Source organism: Alosa sapidissima, chromosome 10 (assembly GCF_018492685.1).
Source record: "Alosa sapidissima isolate fAloSap1 chromosome 10, fAloSap1.pri, whole genome shotgun sequence".
Lineage (NCBI taxonomy): Eukaryota > Metazoa > Chordata > Actinopteri > Clupeiformes > Clupeidae > Alosa > Alosa sapidissima.
The window spans coordinates 7,099,837-7,123,564 of NC_055966.1; the positions used below are offsets into that span (position 1 = coordinate 7,099,837).

At 45.7% G+C, this 23,728-nt stretch overlaps 2 protein-coding genes across 10 annotated transcripts in view; both read left to right on the plus strand.

The window, feature by feature from the left end:
* cspg5a (chondroitin sulfate proteoglycan 5a) overlaps positions 1–9,760 on the plus strand; it is a 33,548-nt gene extending 23,788 nt beyond the window's left edge. Inside the window, exons 4-7 of one of the 8 annotated variants that reach the window (XM_042108017.1) lie at positions 2,739–2,817; positions 4,979–5,035; positions 8,060–8,161; positions 9,437–9,506. In XM_042108017.1, coding sequence (XP_041963951.1) covers positions 2,739–2,817; positions 4,979–5,035; positions 8,060–8,146 — 223 coding nt within the window. In that variant the 3' untranslated portion in view covers positions 8,147–8,161; positions 9,437–9,506. Of the gene's footprint in view, positions 1–2,738; positions 2,896–4,978; positions 5,036–8,059 lie in introns of all 8 variants that reach the window. The other 7 variants (XM_042108013.1, XM_042108014.1, XM_042108016.1 and 4 more) reach the window with 7 other exon arrangements.
* A 9,081-nt stretch (positions 9,761–18,841) lies between these two features.
* On the plus strand, positions 18,842–22,666 carry elp6 (elongator acetyltransferase complex subunit 6). 2 transcript variants are annotated; one of them, XM_042108218.1, is made up of 8 exons: positions 18,842–19,391; positions 19,695–19,773; positions 19,874–19,944; positions 20,071–20,195; positions 20,377–20,596; positions 20,817–20,975; positions 22,104–22,252; positions 22,286–22,666. In XM_042108218.1, exons 1-7 carry the CDS (start codon positions 19,338–19,340, stop codon positions 22,227–22,229), a joined length of 834 nt encoding a protein of 277 aa, XP_041964152.1. In that variant the 5' UTR covers positions 18,842–19,337; the 3' UTR covers positions 22,230–22,252; positions 22,286–22,666. The 2 variants fall into 2 exon arrangements, with proteins under 2 accessions (XP_041964152.1, XP_041964151.1); XM_042108217.1 differs by having other exon boundaries at positions 22,104–22,666.
* Positions 22,667–23,728: the final 1,062 nt, after the last annotated feature.

Sequence of the window (23,728 nt, forward strand, 5' to 3'; positions counted from 1 at the left end):
TGATGGTGATGATGATGATGATGATGATGATGATGGTGCAGGAGAGTGAAGCAGGAGCTGGATGGCGTGCTAATTCCTAGCATACGGCGCTAGCAGCTCAGAGCAGCGATGCCACAGCAATTCCAGCTGGAAAGTAGGCCAGTGAGCAAAAGGGGGGGGGCGGGGGGGGGGTAGTGGAGTAGTGGAGTGCAGCGAGATGGAGCGGGGGTGACCTACATACAGCTGTGAGACCTGGGGGGTGTGGGGGTGGGGCCGGGATTTAAAAACTGCAGACAGCTTCATCAAAGAGGTGGAAGATGATGCTGGCAAAAAACAGCGCTGGAAGAACAAGGAAAGGGAACAAAGGAAGAATAGAACACAAGGATGGAATGGAGGAGAGGAGAGAAAGAGAGAGAGAGAGAGAGAGAGAGAGAGAGAGAGAGAGAGAGAGAGAGAGAGAGAGAGAGAGAGAGAGAGAGAGGGAAAAGGTGCTGCATGGAAAGAGGAGGCTTTTGCTGTGGTCAGATTGTAGCAGAGGCAGAGAGTGTGTAGAGAGATGATAGATTAATGGAATGGTGTGGGCAGAGAGAGATGAGACAGAGAGAAGGACAGAGAAGGAGGGAAATTAATGAGTTGTAAAGGAAGAAGAGAGATGGGGTGATAGAGGGATGGAAAGCAGGAAAGAACTTGAATTTCCCCTTGGGGATCAATAAAGTATCTATCTATCTATCTATCTATCTAAGATGAAAGGATGAATGGCTAAACAGAGGAATAAAGATAGATGATGTGATGGATAGAAGCAAAGAGAAATGGAGTGATAGACTCTTAGATGAAGAGAATATAGATACTAAGAGGTGTGATGGAGAGAAAGACTGACCATGGTGGATAAAGAGAGATGGTGATATTGCTAGAGATGGAAAAAAAGAGATGATGAGGTGGAGAGATAGAAAGAGGATGGTGTGATGAGCATTTGGAGGGGTGGAGGAGGGACAGTGTGATGTGTGGAAGAGATGAACAGGCATTATGTCGGCACAAAGACAGAAAGAGGGGGAGAGGACAGAGAGAGAGGAAGGGACAGAGAGAAAGAGAGGGGGAGCAAAAGAAAGAGAGAAAGGGAGGGAGGGGGAGAGAGAGAGACAGCGTCAGACGCCTAACCCCCATCTGCTGCGGATTACTGCAGTCGGCTGTGAGGAGCGTGCGGCTCCACCGACGACATAAGACACTGCTGCTGTCACCTTACTGAGAGGAGAGAGAGAGGGAGAGATGGAACGAAGGAGAGAGGGATGGACTAAAAGGAATGGAAAGAGAAGGAGAAGGGAAAAAGAGAGGGTGGAGAGTGAAAAAAGGGGGCTTAAGGTTGAAGGAGTTGAAGGACAGACGGAGAGAGAGAGAGGGAGAGAGGGAGGGAGGGAGGGAGGGAGAGAGGGAGGGAGGGAAGAGGAAGAGAGAGGAATAGAGAGAGGGAGAGTGTGAGTAAGGAGAAGGATAGGCAGTGGAGTAATGAGAACAAAGATGGAGGGTACAGTTTAACAACCAACAGGACTGACAAATTCACCCTCTCTCACTCTTCCTCTCCCCCCCCCCCCCCCCTCTCTCTCTCTCACACACACAAACACACACACACATATCCACTGTTTGAGTATGCACTCTGGTGAAGCAGTTAAGAAAACCGTGCTCTTCAATAGACTCAGCACATAAAATCTACAGGCTCTTAAGCTGATGCCACGCATGCACACACACACACACACACACACTCTAGAGACAGGGCTAATTGGCAGTCTTTCTCTTACTCTCAAGCATCATTAAAGAAGCTTTCATTAGCTAATCGTTAAGTATACATGCAAGGGAATGAGAGAGAGAGAGAGAGAGAGAGAGAGAGAGAGAGAGGTGAGAGGCAAAGATGATGGGCAATGGGTAGATGAGGGATTGGGTTTTGGGATAAGGGGTGTGTTAGTGTCAGCATTATGTGCTTGAGACAATGAGTGTTGGCAATGAGGACTACACACACACACACACACATACACAGGAAATCTCTCATTTACCGTGCCAGGATTATTCAAGGAATTCTGATGGAACAGAATGAAAGGCTGGGTTTTTCACCAAATACAACATGAGTGTTCTACACACATATGGAGGTTTAGAGTCTGCCAGTGTTGCGTACTGTGCTGTGCTTGCACATGCCAACGCCCTGTCTTAGCAGAGGGCTGGAGTCCAGGTGCAAAGCTGACCAGTGCTCTGGCCTCTGGGTTCGGTCTGTCAATGTGTTTGTGTTGCATCACAGAGTGTTTATTGTTTGTTTATTGTTGTTTGTCTCCAGATCTACATGTTAGTATCCGAGTCTTTCCTAGATTTGCACTAATGCTTCTCTCTCTCCTGCTTCCTCCCCTCCCCCCACCCCTCCCATTGTAACATCACATTGTCCTCTGTCCTCTCCTTCTCTGTTCTTCTTTCACAATGCTTTCCCATCCCTCCATTCCTGCTGCTCTGTCCATTTTCTCCTCTCACCTGTCCCTCGGATTCTCTCCTCTTCCTCGATCTCTTCTTCCTCCTCTTCTTCCTCTTCTCGCTGTGCTCTCCCATTGCTCTGGTCTTACTTATTCTGGTCTCATGCTATTGGTTACTCTCACCTCACCTCTCCCTCATCTCACCCCCCCCTCATCCTCCATGCCTCCTCCACCTCTTCCTATTTCCATCACCCTCTCTTTCATCTCCCTCCATCCCTCTCTCCATTTGCACCTCCACCCCCCCCTCCCCCACAGCAGTAAGTACCGTCCCTCCTCGGAGCAGCACAATGATAATTTCTCGTTGTCCACCATCGCTGAGGGCTCCCACCCAAATGTAAGGAAATTGTGCGACACCCCTCCTAACCTTCCTCATGCCCGTGCTTTGGCTTACTATGATAACATTATCTGTCAGGTAACGTGTTTCTCGTCTCTCTTTCCCCTCTCTTTTCCCTTTCTGCATGATTCTGAGGGTAACCTTTTTTGATTTGGGGGGGGTTCAATGGAAGGGGGTATAAATGATGGATAGCGAGGCGGGGGGGCAGGGGGGGGGTGAGAGAGACGATCTCTCTCCTTCTCTCCTGTCTCGCGCTCGCACTCCATACGGCAAGTTTGCTCTTCAGACAAGAAGCCCGCGGTTGCCGAGGTAACCGCTGTTGCCATAGCAACAGGCATACTGTAAGGAACCGGCCACCACTCTCCCTCCCTCTCTCCCTTGTAGCGTGTAGGCGCCCAGTGGCGAGCGAGGGCTCATGGGTACGGGTTCACTGGGTGTAGCTGCTGACCGCAGTAAATTACTCTCCATCAGCTCGCGTTTCTCATCTCATTCATCTGGCCAGCTGAGTGTGTGTGTGTGTAAAGCACTCGCACGTGTGTGTGAGAGAGAGGAGAGAACACGCTAGCGACGGACTCTCCCATCACACTAAGGGACCCATGAAAAACCCACTGTATCGATCCTTCAGTAGACAATCGATGCATAGGCAGACCTCAGATGGTCAACCACTATCACATCGACACTGCGGCATCTTCCACACACACTCACACACACACGCACACACACACACACACACACACATACACACAGAGAGAGAGACACAGACACAAAGTGCTCATTATTTATTATTCATAGGACCGGCTTTTAGATTCTTTGCTGCTCTTGTCTGGTGGCCATCCTGCCTGTTGGAGTGCCCTCCTCCTCCTCCTCCTCCTCCGACCCCCCCTCCTCTCTTTCTGCTCTCCTTCCTCTTCACCTTTGCATTGGTGTGCCACTGCATGCTCTATCGCTCACATGCGCCCTCCAGTGGTCATGCGAGCTGCTGCTGCTGCTTGTTCGCTGTACTGCGCCCTCGTCCACAAATATAAATATGTATATATTTATATATCTATATATCGATATATCTGTATGTCTGTTTCACTTGTTTATCCTGGTTCTGGGGTTCAGGGGGAGGTGGGAGGCGGGGTTTCTCGTTTGAGACAACAGGTGAGTGCCTTGTTAAAAGCAGGATAAACATCTGCGATGCAACGTCTCGCCACCACCTTTAGGTGGTGCTGTGTGGGGGGGTTGGGAATCAGACTCACACACACACGCCTAACATGGCTGCAGCATGGGGGAGTAGATGTAGAGCTAACATGGATGTCGTTCGTTCTCTGTGTGGGATAACCATAGCCTCCTCAGTCAACCAACACGTCTGACAAAAGACCCTGTCCCTTTAACGCGGTAGGAGCAACCTACTGCATAGAGGGACAAAAGATGAAGATCTTATTTTTGCCATCCACCTGCAGTCTCGGAGGTCTGCTATTAGACTGTGTGGCTGCAGTCGCGGTTTCTCAGCTCGGAAACTAACAGTCATTAAATGGTCTACCATTCTCCAGCCCTAGCTGGTAACCACCCACTCTGACACAGACATCCACTTACACACGCATAAACCTTGAGATGAAGCTAACACTTAACCCAATCCATGAAATCTTTTATGGTGTTTGTTCCCTGAAAGCGAGTGCCACTCTTTCTCTCTCAGCTCCTTAAATAGCCACTCTTGGCCTCAGAGAACTGTGAAGTGGAGTCATTCTCTGGTGTGGGCCTAAACTCAGGACTTGGCCGCAGACAACCAGCCACACCGTGTAGATGGCACCAGGAAGTTCTGGTCCAAGCCTGACCCACGTCTGCTCAACCACACACTGGCTCTGACCGCTGTGACTGAAAAGAGTCTAACTAAGCCAGTAAGGTCTCATTTTAAGTGACCCAGGGACCTGGGTCAAATGGGGAGGGGAGATCGCAATCCGGGATACTAATCCTTCTCACAATAGACTCCTTTTCGGAGGGATCGCCCTTCTCTTCCTGTCCACTCTCTCTCTCTGTCCCTCCGTGTCTCTCTCTCTCTTCTCTCTTCTCTCTTCTCTCTGTCCACCTGCCCCATCCGTCCGCGTCCTGTCTCTGCTCTGTTGAAGGTGTGTTTGTGCATCTGAGGTACATAACACTCTGCCCTGCCCCCACCCCTTAGAAAACCATGAGCAGATACACCTGGGAGTGTAAGAACAAAGAGGACACCGACTGCGAGGTAAGATCAACAAACAAACAAACAACCCCCCCCCCTACCACCACCACCACCACCAACAATCACCATCACTACTGCCCCCCAACCGCCCTCCCCCCAGCCCCAACCCAGTGAAAGCCCCACCACCAGGAACACTGTCCCTTCTCTCGCATTGTGCTGTGGCCTTGTCAATCATCTGTTTTCAAGTCAACCAATCCCTGTGCAGTGATCATTCAAAAACAAAACGCAGTCCCACATCCCCAGTCCTGCAGAGGAGTGGTCCACCTGATGTCTACAGGCTGGCCTCTGGAGAGCAAAACAATAAGGAAAATAACCAAAATCATTTTTGTCTTGTTATGATTCAGTAGTACATACTAATTCAGACCGTCCCACTAAATTCAGATAGCAAATGTTAAAGCCATAATGATACTAATAATCTTAGTTAATATAAGTATATAATAAGTTAAGAAATAAGGATGGAAAAATACCACTAAAATGCCAATAAAATAAAGACAGTTATCTCCAGCCCATTTAGCATTTGAGAGCAGTCCCAGCACATTTGGATATACACGGTATAGTGTAGCTCATAGTCCCAGACAGAGAGTTAAAGCAATAGAGGTAGAGGCCCATTTCCTGATCAGTGGGTTGGAGAAGAGTGGAGGTTCATCAGAGGGGGATGAAATCAATCCCCTTATCAGAATGAGCTGAGCGCTGCCTATGTCTGCTGCTCAATCTTCATCTCGAGCGCCTCCTGCAGTCAGACTGCATGTGTCGAGTCCGACCTTCAGACACCGGAGGACGTGGCTATCGATTGTATGCGATGCAAAGGAAAGTCTAGAGTTCCTCATGTAGCGGAGAGCACTCCTGAAAATGAGACGAACGTGGCAGAAAGGGACACATCTGTCAAGATGGGGGAAGGGATAGAAGGAAGGAAATAACAAGCACATGCAGAATACTACACACACACACACACACACACACACACACACACACACACACTCTGTCTCTCTCTCTCTCACACACACACACACACACGCACTCTCTCTCTCTCTCTCTCTCTCTCTCTCACACACACACACACACACACACTCTCTCTCTCTCTCTCTCTCTCTCTCACACACACACACACACACACACACACACACACACATACATACATACAGACTGTCAGGGTCTTTATTACCGTCAGCCAAATGCTGCCGCTCCGCGATCAATATCCGCTTGAGTAAAAAGAGCGAGGCCTGGGAATGCAGCCAATCTGAAGCGCACGCACACACACACACACACACACTTACACACTCACTCACCATCACCCCCCCCCCCACACACACACACACACACACACACACACATACTCAGATTTACCCTCCAAGTTTGACAGGAAAATCTGAATAATGTCAAAGCGGTATAAAAAAGCTATAAAAAATAAACTCCCCTCAAAGTCAAGAAAATGAAACATAAGCAGAACTAACTCTGAGGTCATCTCTTTAGGCATCATAAGGACCACAATTCAGCAGAGCAGAGGATGAATCTTCACGACCTTCTTTGCTGTTAAACCTCAGACAATGTTAAATGAGCAGCAGTTTCACTCTTCAGTGCTGATGTCCCCTGTCCTCTCTGTTCAGCCCTGCTTTATGGGCTGTGTGCTGTTCTGTCCCCGTGGTGTGACTGAAGTCCTCTACCGGAGTCCTTCAGCCCTGCTTTATGGGCTGTGTGCTGTTCTGTCCCCGTGGAGTGACTGAAGTCCTCTACCGGAGTCCTTCGCCACGTCCCTCTCCTGTCCTCTTCGTGTCCTTCCTCTTCTCTGGCTGCATACGGCTGACATCAAAAACAGCATATGGTCGGCCAAACTTAAACAACAACTACCAAAAAAAAAAACACCCACGCACAAACACACAACTGTTCACTTACTTTCCTCTGCATCTTAAATCCACACAGCTCCCGAGAGATCCACTTTAACACGACCAACAGACTGTGCCTCATTTCGTGCCTGTCTTCTGTTTGCCTGGCAGCTTAGTAGCTGACTCCGGCCCACATCTGGCTTGAATCAGGCCCTGATCTGGTACGCATCAGCATCTTAGTTCATCCTAAACCACATCAAATTAGTAAACACATTTCGTCTCAAGCAACTTATAGTGTGTGCTGAGAAGTAGCACTTAAGGAAATGACCTATCTGAGATTGAACCTCTCAGCATTAACAAGCACCATGATGACAAAATTAGTTTTGAAAGCTGTTAATGGGATTGTCATTTTGTACATAATTCTAGCACGCCTATGCAACAGTACAAACAGTGGGAATAAATGTACAGCTAACCGCATACTTGTAGTGTTATTCTGGTCAGGTAGGGATCTAATTTAACTGCTCTGCCAACCGCTCAGAGTTTAAAATTCAGCTGGTGACTTCACAGAGTTTGGCACCCACTGGCAGCGCCCCCACGCAGGGCTGGCTAATTTAGCCTGAAATGAAAGGCCAGCAGAACAAATGCAGGTTAAAACCCCCTCAGGAGCACCGAGCGAGGCCAGCGGACGGCAGCGGTCTGCCATCACGTCCGCATGTCCGGGGAAAACTCCGCCAGATTCTCTCAGTTCAGCTTGTTATGTGGCAGCACAAGGGTACGATTCTTCCAACCTAAACACACAAAGACATCCGGCTTTACCCAATACTAATGTGGACATTCTTAGCATATACAAGAAAAGAAGCCATTTATCAATCTGTTAAATATTCAACATTTTGTAAAGTTTTAGATAGAGTCTTTAAATATATAACATATATACAAAATCAAAATAACTGTAACATCTCTGTAAGATCAATGCTTTATTTCGTAAAAATGGTAGAGGGGAAGGATACAAAGACAAACCTTCATCACTCTCATCATATATCCCTGTGATATCACTATGTCATCTACATATAAATGACCCGACTCCCCCTTCCCAACCAGAAACAAAACACATAAAGAAATCCTTGCCCTCCTCCCAAAGCTCCCTTTCCAAATGCCCTGAAAGCAAAGCCCAAAATGAAACCAAAACCAAAACAACCCCGTTTTCCAGTTCCATGCCGACGGAAAGAAGGAAGGCCCCTACCCCGTTACCCTGGAGGTGGCGTACCCGCACGTCCTGCCCGAAGTCACTATATAGGCCTGCGCTGAACGGGTAAATGACCTCCTGCTGGCTTATGCCTTACAGCACGGCTGCTGCTAGACGTGACACACTGACACACATGCTCACTTCTCAGGGTGATTACATCTGCCAGGCCCTGTCAGCATTTAGTGAGAGTGAGGATGTGCGTGTAATACGTGTGTGTGTGTGTGTGTGTGTGTGTGTGTGTGTGTGTGTGTGTGTGTGTGAATGTGAGAAGTGTTGAAGGCAAAAAAATAAATACCCCATCTCTCTCATTGTTGATAAAGTTCTATCTCTACATTTAGTGATATTTTTATTGCAAACAAACTTCTGTTGTCTTTAAAATAAACCTTCTCTTTATCCTCTCAAAACATTACTCTTCAGCTAGTAACATACATACACACACACACATACACACACACACTCCTTTAATGTGTGATTTCTCTTGTCCTCGTCAGTGACTGCCCTAATTAGGGTGTTTGATGGTTATTCCACAGAGGGTAAACGGGGCTTGGTTGGCATTGCAGTAGATTGCTAGTACTTTCCCTGCCTACCTCAAGCCTGATTTTTGTTTGGGTGGGGGTTGCGTGTGTTTTGGGGGAGGATATGTGTGTGTGTGTGTGTGTTATCAGTAAAATAGTGGGGAATCAGGAGATGCATAGGGCTGTATAGGAGGCTGAAGGGGGGGTTGTTGCATGTGTGCATGTGCCTTGTGTGTTTGGGTTGGGGTGGGTTGGAGTCATCAGACCCTGAGCTTTTCTATGCAAAACAGTCTCTCATACAGCCCTGTCATCTTCCTTTTAAACCCACTGGTGCTAAAAAGGGTATTCAGTCCCCACTTAACACTTGGTGTGACGTGCTGGGAAGCCAAAAGGGTTAAATGTGGTTCTCTGTGTGCTCTTCTCCTTTGTAAACACCTTTATTCCAGCCACCTGGATAAGCAGGTAGTATTCCCTCTCTGAGAATGACTGACTTATGATGCATTTACACAATGTGTCATCATAGATACATACTGAACTTTATTAAATGGGGTTTAAGTAAATCTGAATGAATAAATTAGTTAAATTATAATTTACATAAATTATAATCTGTAGCTAAGATGGTTCTGGAGCACATTCATGATATTACCACATTGATATTACCTTGAAATAAGAGGGTATCAATTCTAGAAGAATACTAGATCGCAGCTGATGGGAACTATAACAGAGGGTGGGCTGTGTTCTAGACCAAGAGGGTCTTGAGAACGCACCAGAGGGGAACACGCATGTGTGGTTTGGGGGGGTTCTAATGGTTCTATTGGTTCTCCAGGATGATCCTCATGCCCAGAACAAGCTGGAGGACCCCGTGAAGGCCCCCCCTCCCAAGGAGGACGAATCGCTCAACATCCAGAACTCTCTCACCCCCAAGCAAGAGAACCACAAGGGTCTCGGCGACGAGAACTCCTCGGAGGTAAACTCGCTGCAGAACAACATGATGTAGAGCAGAAAAAATAAAGCAAAACGAAAATCAACAACAACTACAACAACAACAGCACTCAACCACTGCCACCCCAATTCTCAGACAAAAAACCCCACCCACCCCCCACATCCTCCACCCCCAACAACAACTACAGCAACTACAACCAGCCACAAACAAACGACACTGCAGCTACTGTTACCAACACCAACACCTCAGTAATGCTACTACACCCTTCAAACTTTCAACCGCTAGACCCCCAACCCCTCGCCCCCTGGCCCTTTGACCCTCACTCAGACTCTGCATCGCAGCCCCCCCACCCCCCACCCCTTGTTGTAGTCTCTTATTTTGATCCTGTAGTCCAGTCTTTAACCCCACCTTTACACACATATACGCATCATTACACAAACACCCAGACACACACACACACACACACACACACACACACACACACACACACACACACACACACACACACACACCTTCCCCTGCCTTACTGAATACTGGCATGCGTTGGTGTATTTTGTAAAAAGTTAAACAAAAAAAAACTACATATATACGGGGTTTAAAATAAAACATTGTCATAAATAGGAAAAAAAGAAAAAAGCTACTGAGAGGTTTTGATGTTTGTCTGACTAATTCAGTGAGTATGTATAAATATATGAAAAAAAAAATGCTTGGATTGATATTAAGGTTAAAAAACACAATGTGTCTTCGTTTTCATTGATGTGATTTCTAATCCTTTGATGTACTTGTTTTATTTTGTACTTTTTTGGGAAAACCGACTTCAAAGAGAAAAATCAGTCCATTGTTGAAATAAACCTTTTTAACATTAAAACCCTTGTCCCTGTGATTCCTGGATGATGCTCTTACCCGGTCCTGTTGCTTTGTGTGTCTATAACCATGAGGGCTGTCTTTTCTGGCCAGAGGAGAAGCCTAGAGCTGGCATAAATTGTTTGCCTGTTGCCCGAGTGTTGTCATTCACAACGCAATTTAAGCCAGCGTTAGACTTAATCCCTGTCTGGAAGGGCTGCTCTTTGCCTCTCTTGCTGCAAAAATTGCAAATCTGCATGGCTTTTCACTCCTCGATGGCTCCCTGGTCTTTGCTCCAAACCTTGACAAATACACACACACACACAGACACACACACACACACACACACACACACACACAGGTGGCATAAATCACCAGGTGTTTGAGCATGTGTGCATCAACTAGTGATTGCATCCTTCACACAAAAACACTGGGTTGAACCGTCAAAACGTCGATAACATTGACTGAAAGAAATGCAGAAGTCCATCACAAACTATTTGCTGATGATTGTAAATGGTTGAAAACTATTATGAAATGAGTTGAAATGTGAGACAAAAAACTTATCATGACACAAAGGACAGTACAGTTTATGAAATCTTGACTGGATCATTTGTGGACATTGAAGATACACACACACACACACACACACACACACACACACACACACACACACACAGATATTTCTTTTTGGAGCATCTAACCACACACACCCACACCTTTCTTTGCCTGTAGCTTGCATGTTCCTCACCTTTCTCTCTCTCTCTTGCTCTCTCTTCACAAACAACACCAACCAACCTGCAACCTGTAGCACACTCTACTGGCATGCCCTAATGGACTTCCACATTATAAATCAGCTGTGTCCAGATAAGCATCCACTCTTCCACATTATAGATCAGCTGTGTCCAGATATTAATTTTACAGCACTTCACCTCTAAAAAACAGCACAATTTGTGTTTGCGTCTAATTAATTAAGGGTAATATAAATGCATGAATGAAAAAGAGTTGACACTTCAGACGGAAAAACAAAATGCCTATTTGTGGAACACAGGTCTTTGTTATTGCTATCTGGATCCTATGCCTTTTCTTGTAACCACCTTGCCACCTTGCCAGTGTCCATGTTGGAGAATTCTGGATAATGTCTTGCATGAGGGGTCTTTTCACTGTCTTGCATTCAGGCCTGTGAGACTGTGCAGTGAGCTAGCCTGGCTGTGCGACTCTCGGCTCTCTCTGCTGGTCTTGCTCGGAGAGGCTTCCTTTCATGTGGCTGCTGTGTGTTTAGATACAGGCCCCTCCCCAGTAGCCAGCTGAGAGACACAGAGAGACTTTACACTGAAGACGACTAATTAGGAGTGGCCAAGCACTGATGAGAGTACTAATTATAAATACCCTTTCTCTCTCTCTCTCTCACTCTTTCTCTTGCTCCTATTCTGTCCTCTTCTGTCTGTCATTTTTTTTTTTTTCTCTCTCTCTCTCTCTCTCTCTCTCTCTCTCTCTCTCTTGAACACTCTCTGTCTGTCCTTTATTTTCTGTCTATCTCTTCATTTTGGTGTCGTCAGTATACCAGAGGCCCACGGTCGGTATGTCTCATTCTGTGACTCTGCATCTCTTACAGTCTGCCCCCAGTAGCACATGCAATTTTAGCCGCAGAGGACGGGGCAGATTGAATTAAGACCTTGTTATTGCCACCGGGCTCATGCCTCCTGGCAAAACAGTGCAAAAGATACGGCTAGATTTTGTATGCTTACATGTTTGTGTAGTGTGTGTGTGTGTGTGAGTGTGTGTGTGTGTGTGTGTGAGTGTGTGTGTGTGTGTGTGAGTGTGTGTGTGTGTGTGTGTGAGTGTGTGTGTGTGTGTGTGAGTGTAAGTGTGCAAGTGTGTGAGTGTGAAAAAGAGAGAAGAAGAAGAAAGGAGAGTGAGGTGGGTGCCTAAGAGGGGGGGGGGGGGGGTCTAAATGTAGGTTGATTTAGTCTTTGGAATGTGGAATTATTCCAGAATACAAGCTCATTTACACTGAAATGTTCATCTCATTCTCACTCTCTTTTCTCATATTTTCTTTTCATCTCTTTTCTCTCTCTCTCTCTCTCTCTCTCTCTCTCTATCTCTCTCTTTATCTCACACACACACACACACACAAACACCTGCACACAATTTAAATGAGGAACAAGTTGGCGTGAATTGTGTCCCCTCTCTCATTAAACCATTTCTCCAAATTTAATTACTCAAGCCCCGGCAGCTACCATGGTAACTGCATTCGTTAAGTTCGGAACAGAGCGAGAGCAGGCTCAGGAGGTGAAACACACTGCAGTCTCCGAGTGTCTTTGTGGCGCTAATAATAGCTCGTGGGCCTCGTCAGCCTGCCGCTTCACGGGCCTTGATTATGAAAGGAGAGAGAAACAGGAAGCCCTGCTGTAGTGTTGAGTGAATGCAGTCCAGCCTTCAGCATCCCTTAATGTGATTATTATAGGAAGCTGAAGACGCAGCACAGAGGCTGATGAGGACCTTTTCAAAGCCCAAAGACAAGGCGATAGGCAACACATAAGGATGAAAAGAACCACATGTATGTGATGTGGTTTCATCCACAGCCTCTTGGGCTTTCAGTGTGCAAAGAGACCACTCCCCACTCTGCTAGCAGGCCCAGATCACGACCAAATCTGGTCCATCACCTAGGCGACTGATAACAAGGGATGCTGCGCATGGCCACCTCTCCTATCACAGTCTCCTCTGGCACCATCCTCAGTACCGGTGGCATTCTCTCATACCCTCCCATTTACTTGCTCATTAACTCTCCACCTCCGTTCGCCTACTTGTTCCTGAGATACTGTATTTCACTGCAGTCTCCTTAATGCACACCCTTTACTCACCTCCTCCTCCTCCCCCTCCGCCTCCTCCTCCTCGCTGTTGCCTGTGAGCACGCTCTCACACAAGTGGCACTCCAAGCATAGAAGGCGCGGTTGTCATAGAAACTCGCTCCAATGCTATAGGTCAAAGTCAGATAGAGTGGAAGACTGCCTCCACTCTCCTCTGATCAGTCGAGCGGAAAAGCATCAAAGCGATGCAGTATCAGAACAGCCATTTGCATTTAAAATGACCCCGCTGCAACACATATAGGAGCCATTTACCATTAGCATAGAAAAACACCACACATTTGCCTTGTATTTTATGGATCTAAAGTATGGATTTACAGTATACAGTTCACTATTGGAGAACACCTCCATAAACTATTTTAGCTATAAGCGCCACTCCAAAACCCTGTCAATATAGAACTGTCGCTGGCTTAGTTTTCATCTCCTAGTTGTAGCAGCTTCCTCCTCCCTTCTCTTTCTCACCCACTTCTACCCAGTGACCTAAATCTGTGCGAAGCAGTGGCGCATCTCTTGAATAATGCTCTCGGAATTTGCCTGATGCTCCTGCATGCATAATTGGATTCTTTTGCATGTTTCCCTGTATCTCGCCACATTAACACCCCTCCACCCCCCCGCTCCGACACTGCCCCTTCAACCCTGTGAAACCAGTGATGAGGAGGCATGGCAGGGCCAGCCTCTGCCACCAGGGGACCAGTCAAAGGAGAGAGAAAAAGAGGCCTGATCTGTGCTTTGTCATTGGCTGAGGATCTGGTGGAACGATGACACACTGATTTCAAAGAAAGCGCTGCCATTGGACAATAAGCACGCGCACAGACACACACACACACACACATACATCCAATGGTTTGGCAGCACACTGTTGCCCAAGAGACAGAGTCTAAGTGAGGGGGAGATGTAGCAGAGTTTGAACTGATTGAACTCAGTAGAAACGCAGTGGCTTATAAATGGAGTTCTCTTTTGGAATGCAGAATCTTTTCATATGGAAATTAGACATGTAGCCATGAAGGCAAATTTACCCTAATAGGCTGTGTGTTGCAGAATCTGAAATAATCCGATTTTGGTACACAAATATATAAAAGTATTGGGGTGCCTGCCATTACATCCACAGGAACTTCAACGACATCCCATTCTAAATCCATAGGTATTAATATGGAATTGGCCCCTCCTTTGCAGCAGTAACTGCTTTCACTCTTTTGAGAAGGATGTCCACAGATTTTAGAGTGCCTGTGTCAGTGTCTGGGCCAGTTTTGCCCAATCATTCAATAGAATATTTGTGAGGTCAGGCGCTGATGTTGGACAACATATAGATGTTTCATAAGGTTCAGAGAGACCAAGGAAATGAATGGCTGAAGTGTTAGGGTGTGTGTGTGTGTGTGTGTGTGTGTGTGTGTGTGTGTGTGTGTGTGTGTGTGTGTGTGTGTGTGTGTGTGTATATGAATGTTTGTCTACATGAATGTTTGTCTACATTTACATGTGTGTTTGTGTGCGTGTGTCACACTCTGTGTCGATGTGAATTTGCTTTCCGTGTGTCCTTGTGTCTGTGTCTTCGTGTCTCTGTCTGTGTGTTTGTCCGCAGGTGGACAGGACCATAGACGTAGAACTGCACTTGCCCAAAAACGTCAAGGTGTTGCCCACCTCCAGTCCGCGCGTACACTACGACGTGTACCTCTACAAGGTGCAGAAGTCCCCAGCTCCGGGCAAAATGAGGAGCCGTGTCCGCTGGGATGACCGGCCGTACCACCCCTACCCCCCGTCTCCCGGATACAGTCCGGTCAGCACGCGCTCCCTGCCTCTGGCCAGCCCCAGCAGGCGGTCACGGCCACACACGGCCAAGATGGGCACGCCATAACAACCACACAAACCACCACTGCAACCGCACCCACGACCACAACTACCTACCACCGCCAGCGAGCCGACCAGCTCAGAGTCCAGCAGGTGACGCGTGCTGCTGCTGTGAGCAGTCAGACCACGCAAAATAAACATGGTGAACCAAAACCACCGTGATCACCAAAGACATACACAGACATCAGTTATTCACTGACTGTCTCAGAGACTCAGGACTGATCAAAACACATCAGAGATGAGTAAAACAGTTGCAATTACTGGACAATGGTGCAGACATATTGGCTTGGTGTAAGCAGGGTGTACACTCCACTGCTGCTGGTGACTATTGTGGATGTCATACTTTTGGGAGTCTTCTATCAGTCTATGACAAGAGGTCTTTACAGTGTCAGAGGATTGACACAAAATCACCTGTCATAACAAGCCAGAGAGGGACCAACCACTAATGAACACGTGGTGATGTTGAGTCTTCATATGCTAATAAATATTTATATGGAATATATATATATATAAATCATGTAAAAATAAATCTTTAAAAAGATCTGTGTTCTCCTTTTTTGGTCTGCCTGTGCCTGTTTGGGGCCTCAGAGTTCATTTTTGAGCGCTTGACATGAAATATGAAATGGGTGCTTTTGTCCCAAATTGTGTGTTCCCGTTCTTGAGTTTGGGAGGTGCAAATGAAAAGTGCATGAGGTGTGGCACAACAGCTGGCTGGAGAGCTGAGTCAAGTGAGTCATGAGAGGAACGCTTTTGTGTGAAAACCAGGTCACAGGATCCATTAGCTGCAGTGCCTGTTTAGAGTGGAGTGTGTGTGTGTTTCCGAGTGTGTGTGTGTGTGTGTGTGTGTGTGCAGGTTTTTCAACGAGAACAGGGTTAATCTGCCTGCTACAACTGCTGAGTGTTGGCACCTTCACTTCAATCATTGCCCCATGCTAAAATGTAATCTGCCACCTCCTTCAGGCTAAACCGCTTCGTAATACTAAATTGATGATGGTTCTGCACAGGTCAGGTTATCAGAACAATCCACTTGTGTCAATCCAAGAGCTTTCCAATGCATCCATGTGCTGATTACATTACTGCTATATAAACTATGTAAGGGTCAATCCAAGAGCTTTCCAATGCATCCATGTGCTGATTACATTACTGCTATATAAACTATGTAAGGAGACTTACCCGACACAGTATACACACATGCAGCGTTTTGCTCAGTGTATATGTTCAAGTGGATAATATTGTTTCCAACATATACAGTTTGCCTTGGTGTAGCCACAAACCATGATTACACACAAAAGACTGTCCCTGTTACTCTATTGCTTCTGTGTGCTTTCAATCCTCTTATCTTATGCTCCTTGATACTTTCTCCTCCTGCTTCTCGATTTCTCTCCCTCCCTGTCTCACACCCACCCCACCACCCCCTCATCTCCCCTGTCTCACCCTCCCCTCACCTCCCCTGTCTCACCCCCCTCACCGCCCCTGTCTCACCCCCACCCCACCACCCCCTCATCTCCCCTGTCTCACCCCCCCTCACCGCCCCTGTCTCACCCCCACCCCACCACCCCCTCATCTCCCCTGTCTCACCCCCCCTCATCTTCCCTGTCTCACCCCCACCCCACCACCCCCTCATCTCCCCCACCCCACCACCCCCCTCATCTCCCCTGTCTCACCCCCACCCCACCACCCCCTCATCTCCCCTGTCTCACCCTCCTTCACTGTCTCTCTCTCTCTCTCTCAGCTGGACCTCACACCTCCCTCCTCTATCCATTACAGGCTGAATGAAAACCTTCAGCACCTCTGCAGTCTTTTCTTATAAAAAAAACCCCACGCCTCTCCCTCTCTCTCTCTCGGTCCCAGAGGCCGGCCCCCTGTAAGTGTGAACGATGGCGTACGTCCAGTGGGCCCCTGAGGCAGAGAAAAGCTGAGGGGCCGTCTCCCCGGCGGCAGGGGGCCCCTGGGCCGTATTGTGGCACACAGGATTAAATTATCACACTCCATTAGCCTCTCTGTGACACAAGGGGCCTGCCAGGAACATACACACACACACATTCCCTCACAGTTTTTTTTTCTGTCTGTGTCTCTCACTCTCTCCCTCTTTCTTTCTATGGTTTGACAATGTCCCTAACATTTATTTTCCATTGTCTCAGTATCACTTTTTTGCAAACATTGCCATAAGCATTTAGACAAAATTATCATGTGTCTGAAACTCACTCATACCAACCAAGCTCCACTAAGCTCTCCTCAAAGGCAGCCTGGAGCTGTTAGACTCTGAAAGCAAGAAACTTTGATGCAGTAATCCTCAACGCTACAAGCGCAAAGAAAAATAATTCCAAGTGCAGAATGCGATGATTCAATTTAGGAGGAGTCAGAGTGCCGTCCAAGAAGAGCTGCTTGCTAATGAGCCAACAACGATTCTCATATGATGAGAACACAGCATGCTCGCTGCTGGCAAGTGAGCTGGGAGAACGAAAACTTCTCATGGCCTTCCACCATAAACATCTTATGGGTCGCCAGTCTTGAAACCAAGAATGGGGCTGTGGATCTCTCTTTTCGGGGTAAGTCGGCCATGGCCAGAGCTTGCCTCATTCCTCTGTGTCTTCCAGGAGACTGACTTGAGGCCTCAACTCAAACAGTGGTTACTCTGAGCGAGAAGATCACAAAAGAGTGATAGTGCTCTCTGGTGGTTAAGGAGATATACTGCATCCACGCCTAGTCTGCATTGCAACAGAAGGTGGTCATGCACTGCCATAGGCCTACTACTATGATACCGTAGCGTCACATCTGAAAAGAATGTATAGTGCTGGCACACAGTTTTGAGAATTCAGGTTTGATTTTGATCAGTGAACCACCTATCTGAAGGTAAAATTAAACTTATTAAATTACACTTTTTTCACACATATTAATTCCTTCATTTTCTCTCCACACCAAAGTCCAACATAGATTCCCACCATTTTAGCTATTTAAGATGCCCACAAAGACCTTGAAAGGTCTGTTTTGTATAATAAGGGTTCCTGCTGATTATATTTTTAAAATGTTCAAGGAATCTCCCCAGAACCTCTGTTCTCTAGAACACATATATGATGCATGTATTACAGAACTAATCAATGACATAAAGTTATGACTAACACACACTCTGTGGTATGTGGGTTATAACACACCATGCATATAACAATGCATTACATCATCTGTCAGCATCACAGGTTCAATAGCACTATTTTCTCTCAGCTGACTGCCTCCCCAGGCCGCCCCCCAGCCTAAACCCCAGCAGATCCATTTGCATGAATAAGGAAAGGAGAGGTTATGGGGTGCACCCACAGGAAAGCAGGTTTCGTTTCCTACAGACCCCTCTTTGTGTGTGTCCCATTCAGACCCCCCACCCTAGCCCCTATTCAGGGTCTGTTTTGTCTTCCTCTTTTCATCTTGGCTGCCATGAGATGTATTCAATAAGGAGACCAAGTTTCAGACACTCATGATGTGTAGGCCTATCTTTCTTAACACAAGACCTTTTCGTCATGAAAATATGCATTCATCAGCCCAAGACCTTAAGAGTTAATGTTGAAATTGGAAGTGTGCACAATGTCCTGTGTGTGTGTGTGTGTGTGTGTGAGAGAGAGAGAGAGAGAGAGAGAGAGAGAGATTGTATGTGTGTTTGTGTGTGTGTGTGTGTAATTTCAATGCAATGGCATCACAAGGGTAGGCATAGGCTTCTATACGATTTTGCATTTCGCGTTTTATATATGTCCCTCTGCGGCACCCGTATGCCATGCTTTCGGCACCACTGCACTGGCACTAGAGTTGTTTTGCAGTGTGTTCTTTTCTTTAAAGCTAAATGCTCAAGGCATTTGACTGAAGCAATGAAGCAACCAGTTGACATTGTTATTAGTTGATAAGTTCAGTAACGTTAGTTATCATCCTTCCGTTACCAGCTAGCACACAAAGCAGGTATTTAGCATGATGGATGGCTGTTGCTAACGTTAGCAGATATCACTTACTGACAGTCAGCCAACGTTGTGTTGTTTACAATGATGAGGTTTTGCGCGTTCCCTCGAGATATTCCTCTTAAGTGCCGTATTTGCGAGCTAAATTGGTATTGTTTTCAACATAGTTTCTCTCACCTAGGTTGGAGCTAATGCTGTTAGTTAGTTATCTTGCTAAATGTTTGTAAATACCCATTTATACCACGTTTACGTTCTCTAGAAGTAACGTTAGTTAGTTTCAGGAAAAGCCATTCTACAGACATCATGTTTACGGAACTCAACAGCATCCTCAATAATACCCCGGATAATTGCAAGCTGGTAAGTTACTTACTCACGTCACTTCAGTGTTTCCCATAGAATGGAATTCTATTTGTGGTGGTAGGTTTGCAGAATTAATATGAATGCAACAGTTTTAAACAAATTAGTGCAGTGTGGTTATGATTCTAACCAGATTTAAGCCCAATTTAGTACAACCAGGAAAATCATTGTGTGGTGGTCAATGTTGATATTGTGGTGGGCCGCCACAAATAAGTCAATGTATGGGAAACACTGCACTTTGTCAAGTGTTGATTGGTAATTTTACTTAGTCTTTATGGATCCACTCTTTTTTTCATTCTGCAGGGAGAGTTTGTTCTTATAATGGACAGAAAGGCTGATGCTTCGTTTCTGGTGCATCATTTCCTTTCTTTCTATTTGCGAGGTGAGTTCATGTGCAATATACAGTTCAAGACTTCTGAATGCAGCTTGAACTGATTCAATAAAGCCAGGTAGTCTGAGTACAGAATGTCTTTGTTTTCCAGCGGGCTGTAAAGTTTGCTTCTTGGGTCTTGTACAGTCTTTTAGTCATTACAGTGCGGTCAGTCAAAGACTGGTAAGTTAAAATTCTTTATAATTCATTATCCTTTTTCTGCCCGGGTCAATCTCTTGTTTTGAGTATGTTATTTTACTATACTGGGAAAACAAATCAACGTAATCATGATTCCTTTTCTTCCTTGAGGGTGTGAGTTTGGCTCAGGCAAAGGAGAAGGGCCAGCTTGTGTTCCTGGAAGGACTGAAAGATTGCCTGGGAGTACTGTTACCTGACGGGCCCAAACCTGACTGTCCCACATTAGACTTTTTCAGGTGATCCAGCACATCCTCTGACACAACAGGAGTGCTTAGAGACATCATCCTCTTTTTAGTCACACCTTAACCAATCTCTTTAGGTTTAGGTCCCCCACACAAAGGATATACTGTTCTGTATGATGTGTCTCTATGGTAATGTTCAATATGTGTTTACGCTGAATTCCATCCTTTCCCTCAGGCCCCAGTGCTTGGATCTGAGAGGTCTGTTTGAGTTTGTGCTGAGCTCTCTGAGTCCACCAGGTGGCGCTGGTGGTGAGGGGGACACTGGGTCAGGATGTGCGAGTCCTCCAGTACTGATCGTGGATGACCTGAGTGTCCTCCTCAGTCTCGGCGTTAGCGTTGGAGCAGTGCTGGACTTTGCCCACTACTGCAAGGCTAACATCTGCCACGAGTTAAAGGTTAGTCATAACTGGTGTTGGTTGTCTTATGTCCCAACTGAACACTCTGTCACATGCACACATGCTTGTGTTTTCATGCAAGTTGACATCTGCTGAATCCAGACCATGTGAGTGTCAGTGGAGAAAAAAACATAAGATGCTGTCCTTAAACCTTATATAATTACTATACAACATGTTCTACATCATGTTTTGTTTTCATGATGTTACTTTCTTTATCCAGGGCAGTTCAGTGATGCTCGTCCGGTGTGAGGAGGAGGAGGAGGATGAGGGTGATGAGGAAGGCTCTGAGATGCTCCAGAGGGGTCTGATGCACCAGTGCACCCTGGCTCTGCAGGTTCAAGGTCTCCCCACTGGCTACTGCAGGGACATTCACGGGCAGGTAGGACACTCATTACCATGGGAGCAGTTGTGAACAGCAGTGGGAGGAATTGATAGACTTTAACAGTGTGAGGTTGCAGGTTGTGGGAATTGATAGACTTTAACAGAAATGCCAAATAAAATCACCAAAGCTCATGTTAATGCCAATTAATAGGAAAAGGATGGAAACCGAGCTTGTAACAGTCAGCAAGTTTTCATGTCGGGAATAAACCGTTTTGAATCAGTTTATTGCCCAAATTCCATGTCAATATTCCGTTTATCCTGTTTACAAGCAAGTAGAATGTCACATTTTGAGCATATTCCTGTTTACATAGCAGTCGACATTATTCCGAATAAGTCAGCGACGCAGCCTACAAATTGGCCCCCAACGTCAATATGTAACTCTCCGCTGGTGGGCTGCATAATACAACGTCTTCAGGGTCTTCCACCTGTATTTCACTTGTTCAGGTGTACATCAATAGCCAGCCTCATTAAGCTTTTTACAAATCTTTTTAAAAACGTTATTACGTCATTTTCTCCCGTCGATGAACTCCATGACATTTGCATGATTGCAAGACATAAGTTTGTCTCCTCGTCTTTCCAAAAGTGTGTGCGTTGTTTTGCCATGATTAAGAAAGTGCTTGAGAGACTGGTTCATTTTATCCTAATTCTCTGCGAATTGAGCATGCGCAGGCCTACAACACTCTTCCTTCTGGGAGCATATATTCTGTTTAAGGCGTTTTCATGACCCAATATTCCGTTTAACACAGCCATATGCTAGGGTGTGCAAACTGTTTATTAGTAAACCGAATATGGCCTTTTTCGGTTTATTTCAATTCAGAATAAGGTGTTTACAAGACACACGCATATTCGGTTTATTCCCAATAAACTGATTCGAAACCGTTTATTGGCTTGCATGGAAGCGTGCTGATTGACCTTCAGTACTCGGGGTTTAGCATGTGTGAATGTCCTCTCCAGTGTCTCTAGTCTCAGGATTCTCATCGGACAATAAACTGATGTAGTTGCCAGGGATTGTAAACATTGCATTAATCACTGAAACATTAATCTTATACTGTGATTTCCTTATGAATAACACATGTGGTGTACCGTTACAGCACAACAGTGCTCATATCAGTTGGTTGTCTTCCAGGTGGACATTTGTTGGAGAGGTCAAGGCCAGCAGCAGCAGCAGAATCAGAAGAAAGTCTTTCAGTACAAAGTCCAGGACAAAGGCGCGTCCTTCTTTGCCCGCGGGACCTCTAGTGCTGTCCTCTGACACTGTACAACACCTGCCCTCAATCCAAGTGGTGAATGTCAGTACACAACTTCATGACCTCGCCTCTCATTATTGATAATGGACTCTGGCTTTGTCATATTGTCGTGGAGGAAACATAAACACAAGAGGTCACACTTATATCATTGTGTACATAATGCTTTTCCACTCTTGTTGACTTTGAATGTTTAACCAAGACTTAGAATTAAATGAAATTACTGATTCACACAATTGATCTTAACAGTTTGGCCTGGAGCATCACTATGGTGACTGATTGTGAGATTGTAAAACGGGTTATAGCTATCCAAATTCTTCTCATTTAATGTTCGATCAGCAGGAGCACGATGATCAGTGAATACATTTGTTGGGCTCATTTATAATAATATCAATTGAATTAAAGGTTACAGTTTTGAAAGTTTCATTAAAGGTGCTGTCTGCAATTCTGGTCCAGTATATCTTGCCACTCACAGTCCTGGCTGTCTGTTCAATGTGGGCAATAATACAACTGGTGTGTGTACACTGTACTGTAAATGGGAAACAAAGATGGTGGCTCAGACGAGGCCATCAGCCTGTCCAGGTGATCAACACATTGCTTCTGGGGAACAGGGAGAGATGTAATATTAGCTGTTGAGGTTGAATATGAATCTTTTGCCAGAACAGCAGACTGTACCTAGACCTACCTAATGCATTGTGGGTAAATAAATGGCAAAATGTCTCAATTGGCAAAACTTTTCCATATGTGCAAGAGAATACACAATGTAACTATTGAAAACTCAAATGGGATATCTGAATCTTGTCATGCATGCAGAACTCCCAAAGTCATTGTAGATATGTAACACAGCATTCTGATGTGTTGACACTCCTATTTAAGTAAAGACTCCCTATACACACCCTTCACATTTCAGTTCTTCTTATCACAGCTTCGGTATGCATCTGTCATATTTACTCAGTGATATCCACTTAATCTGATATAAATCAAATCAATCATAGTTATGACAGATTTCCTTACCCAATAAACTAGGGGTTCCACTGGTCATGGAAACTCAGAATTTTGAGAGTTTGTGGCCGAAATGGGCGGAAATGGGCTTCCATAGTGTGCTATGATCATAGTGTACAAATAAAACTGTACTTTAGGTTACACTTATATTTATTCAGGAACATTTTTGCAACAATATGCTTTTAGCAGAGAATGTAGACGGGGTCGGCTTTTAGGTTTTCTGTTGTTTTCCCTTGTTTTCCTATCAGGTACGACAGTAAGCCTACAAATCCGCCTTATTGAAAAAAGGCAGTGAGCATAGTATATCCACCTAAAGTCATTTACAGATTAAAGATAAGAATGAAGAGTTGAAAAGAAAATTATTAAGATTTATATATGGTTATGGATTTGGCAGACGCCTTTGTCCAAAGCGACACACAAATACAAAACAACATAATATTTAAAATTGAACAGGGAACAGATTAGAATGTTGGTCAAATATAATAAGGAGAATAGTAATAATAAA

What these genes read in the sequence shown, in the direction of transcription:
- elp6 (XM_042108217.1), top strand. Translation starts at nt 19,338, where the DNA reads ATGTTTACGGAACTCAACAGCATCCTCAATAATACCCCGGATAATTGC. An exon ending in CCCCGGATAATTGCAAGCTG is followed by an intron (nt 19,392 to 19,694) that starts GTAAGTTACTTA and finishes TTCATTCTGCAG; the next exon opens with GGAGAGTTTGTTCTTATAAT. An exon ending in GTGCGGTCAGTCAAAGACTG is followed by an intron (nt 19,945 to 20,070) that starts GTAAGTTAAAAT and finishes TTCTTCCTTGAG; the next exon opens with GGTGTGAGTTTGGCTCAGGC.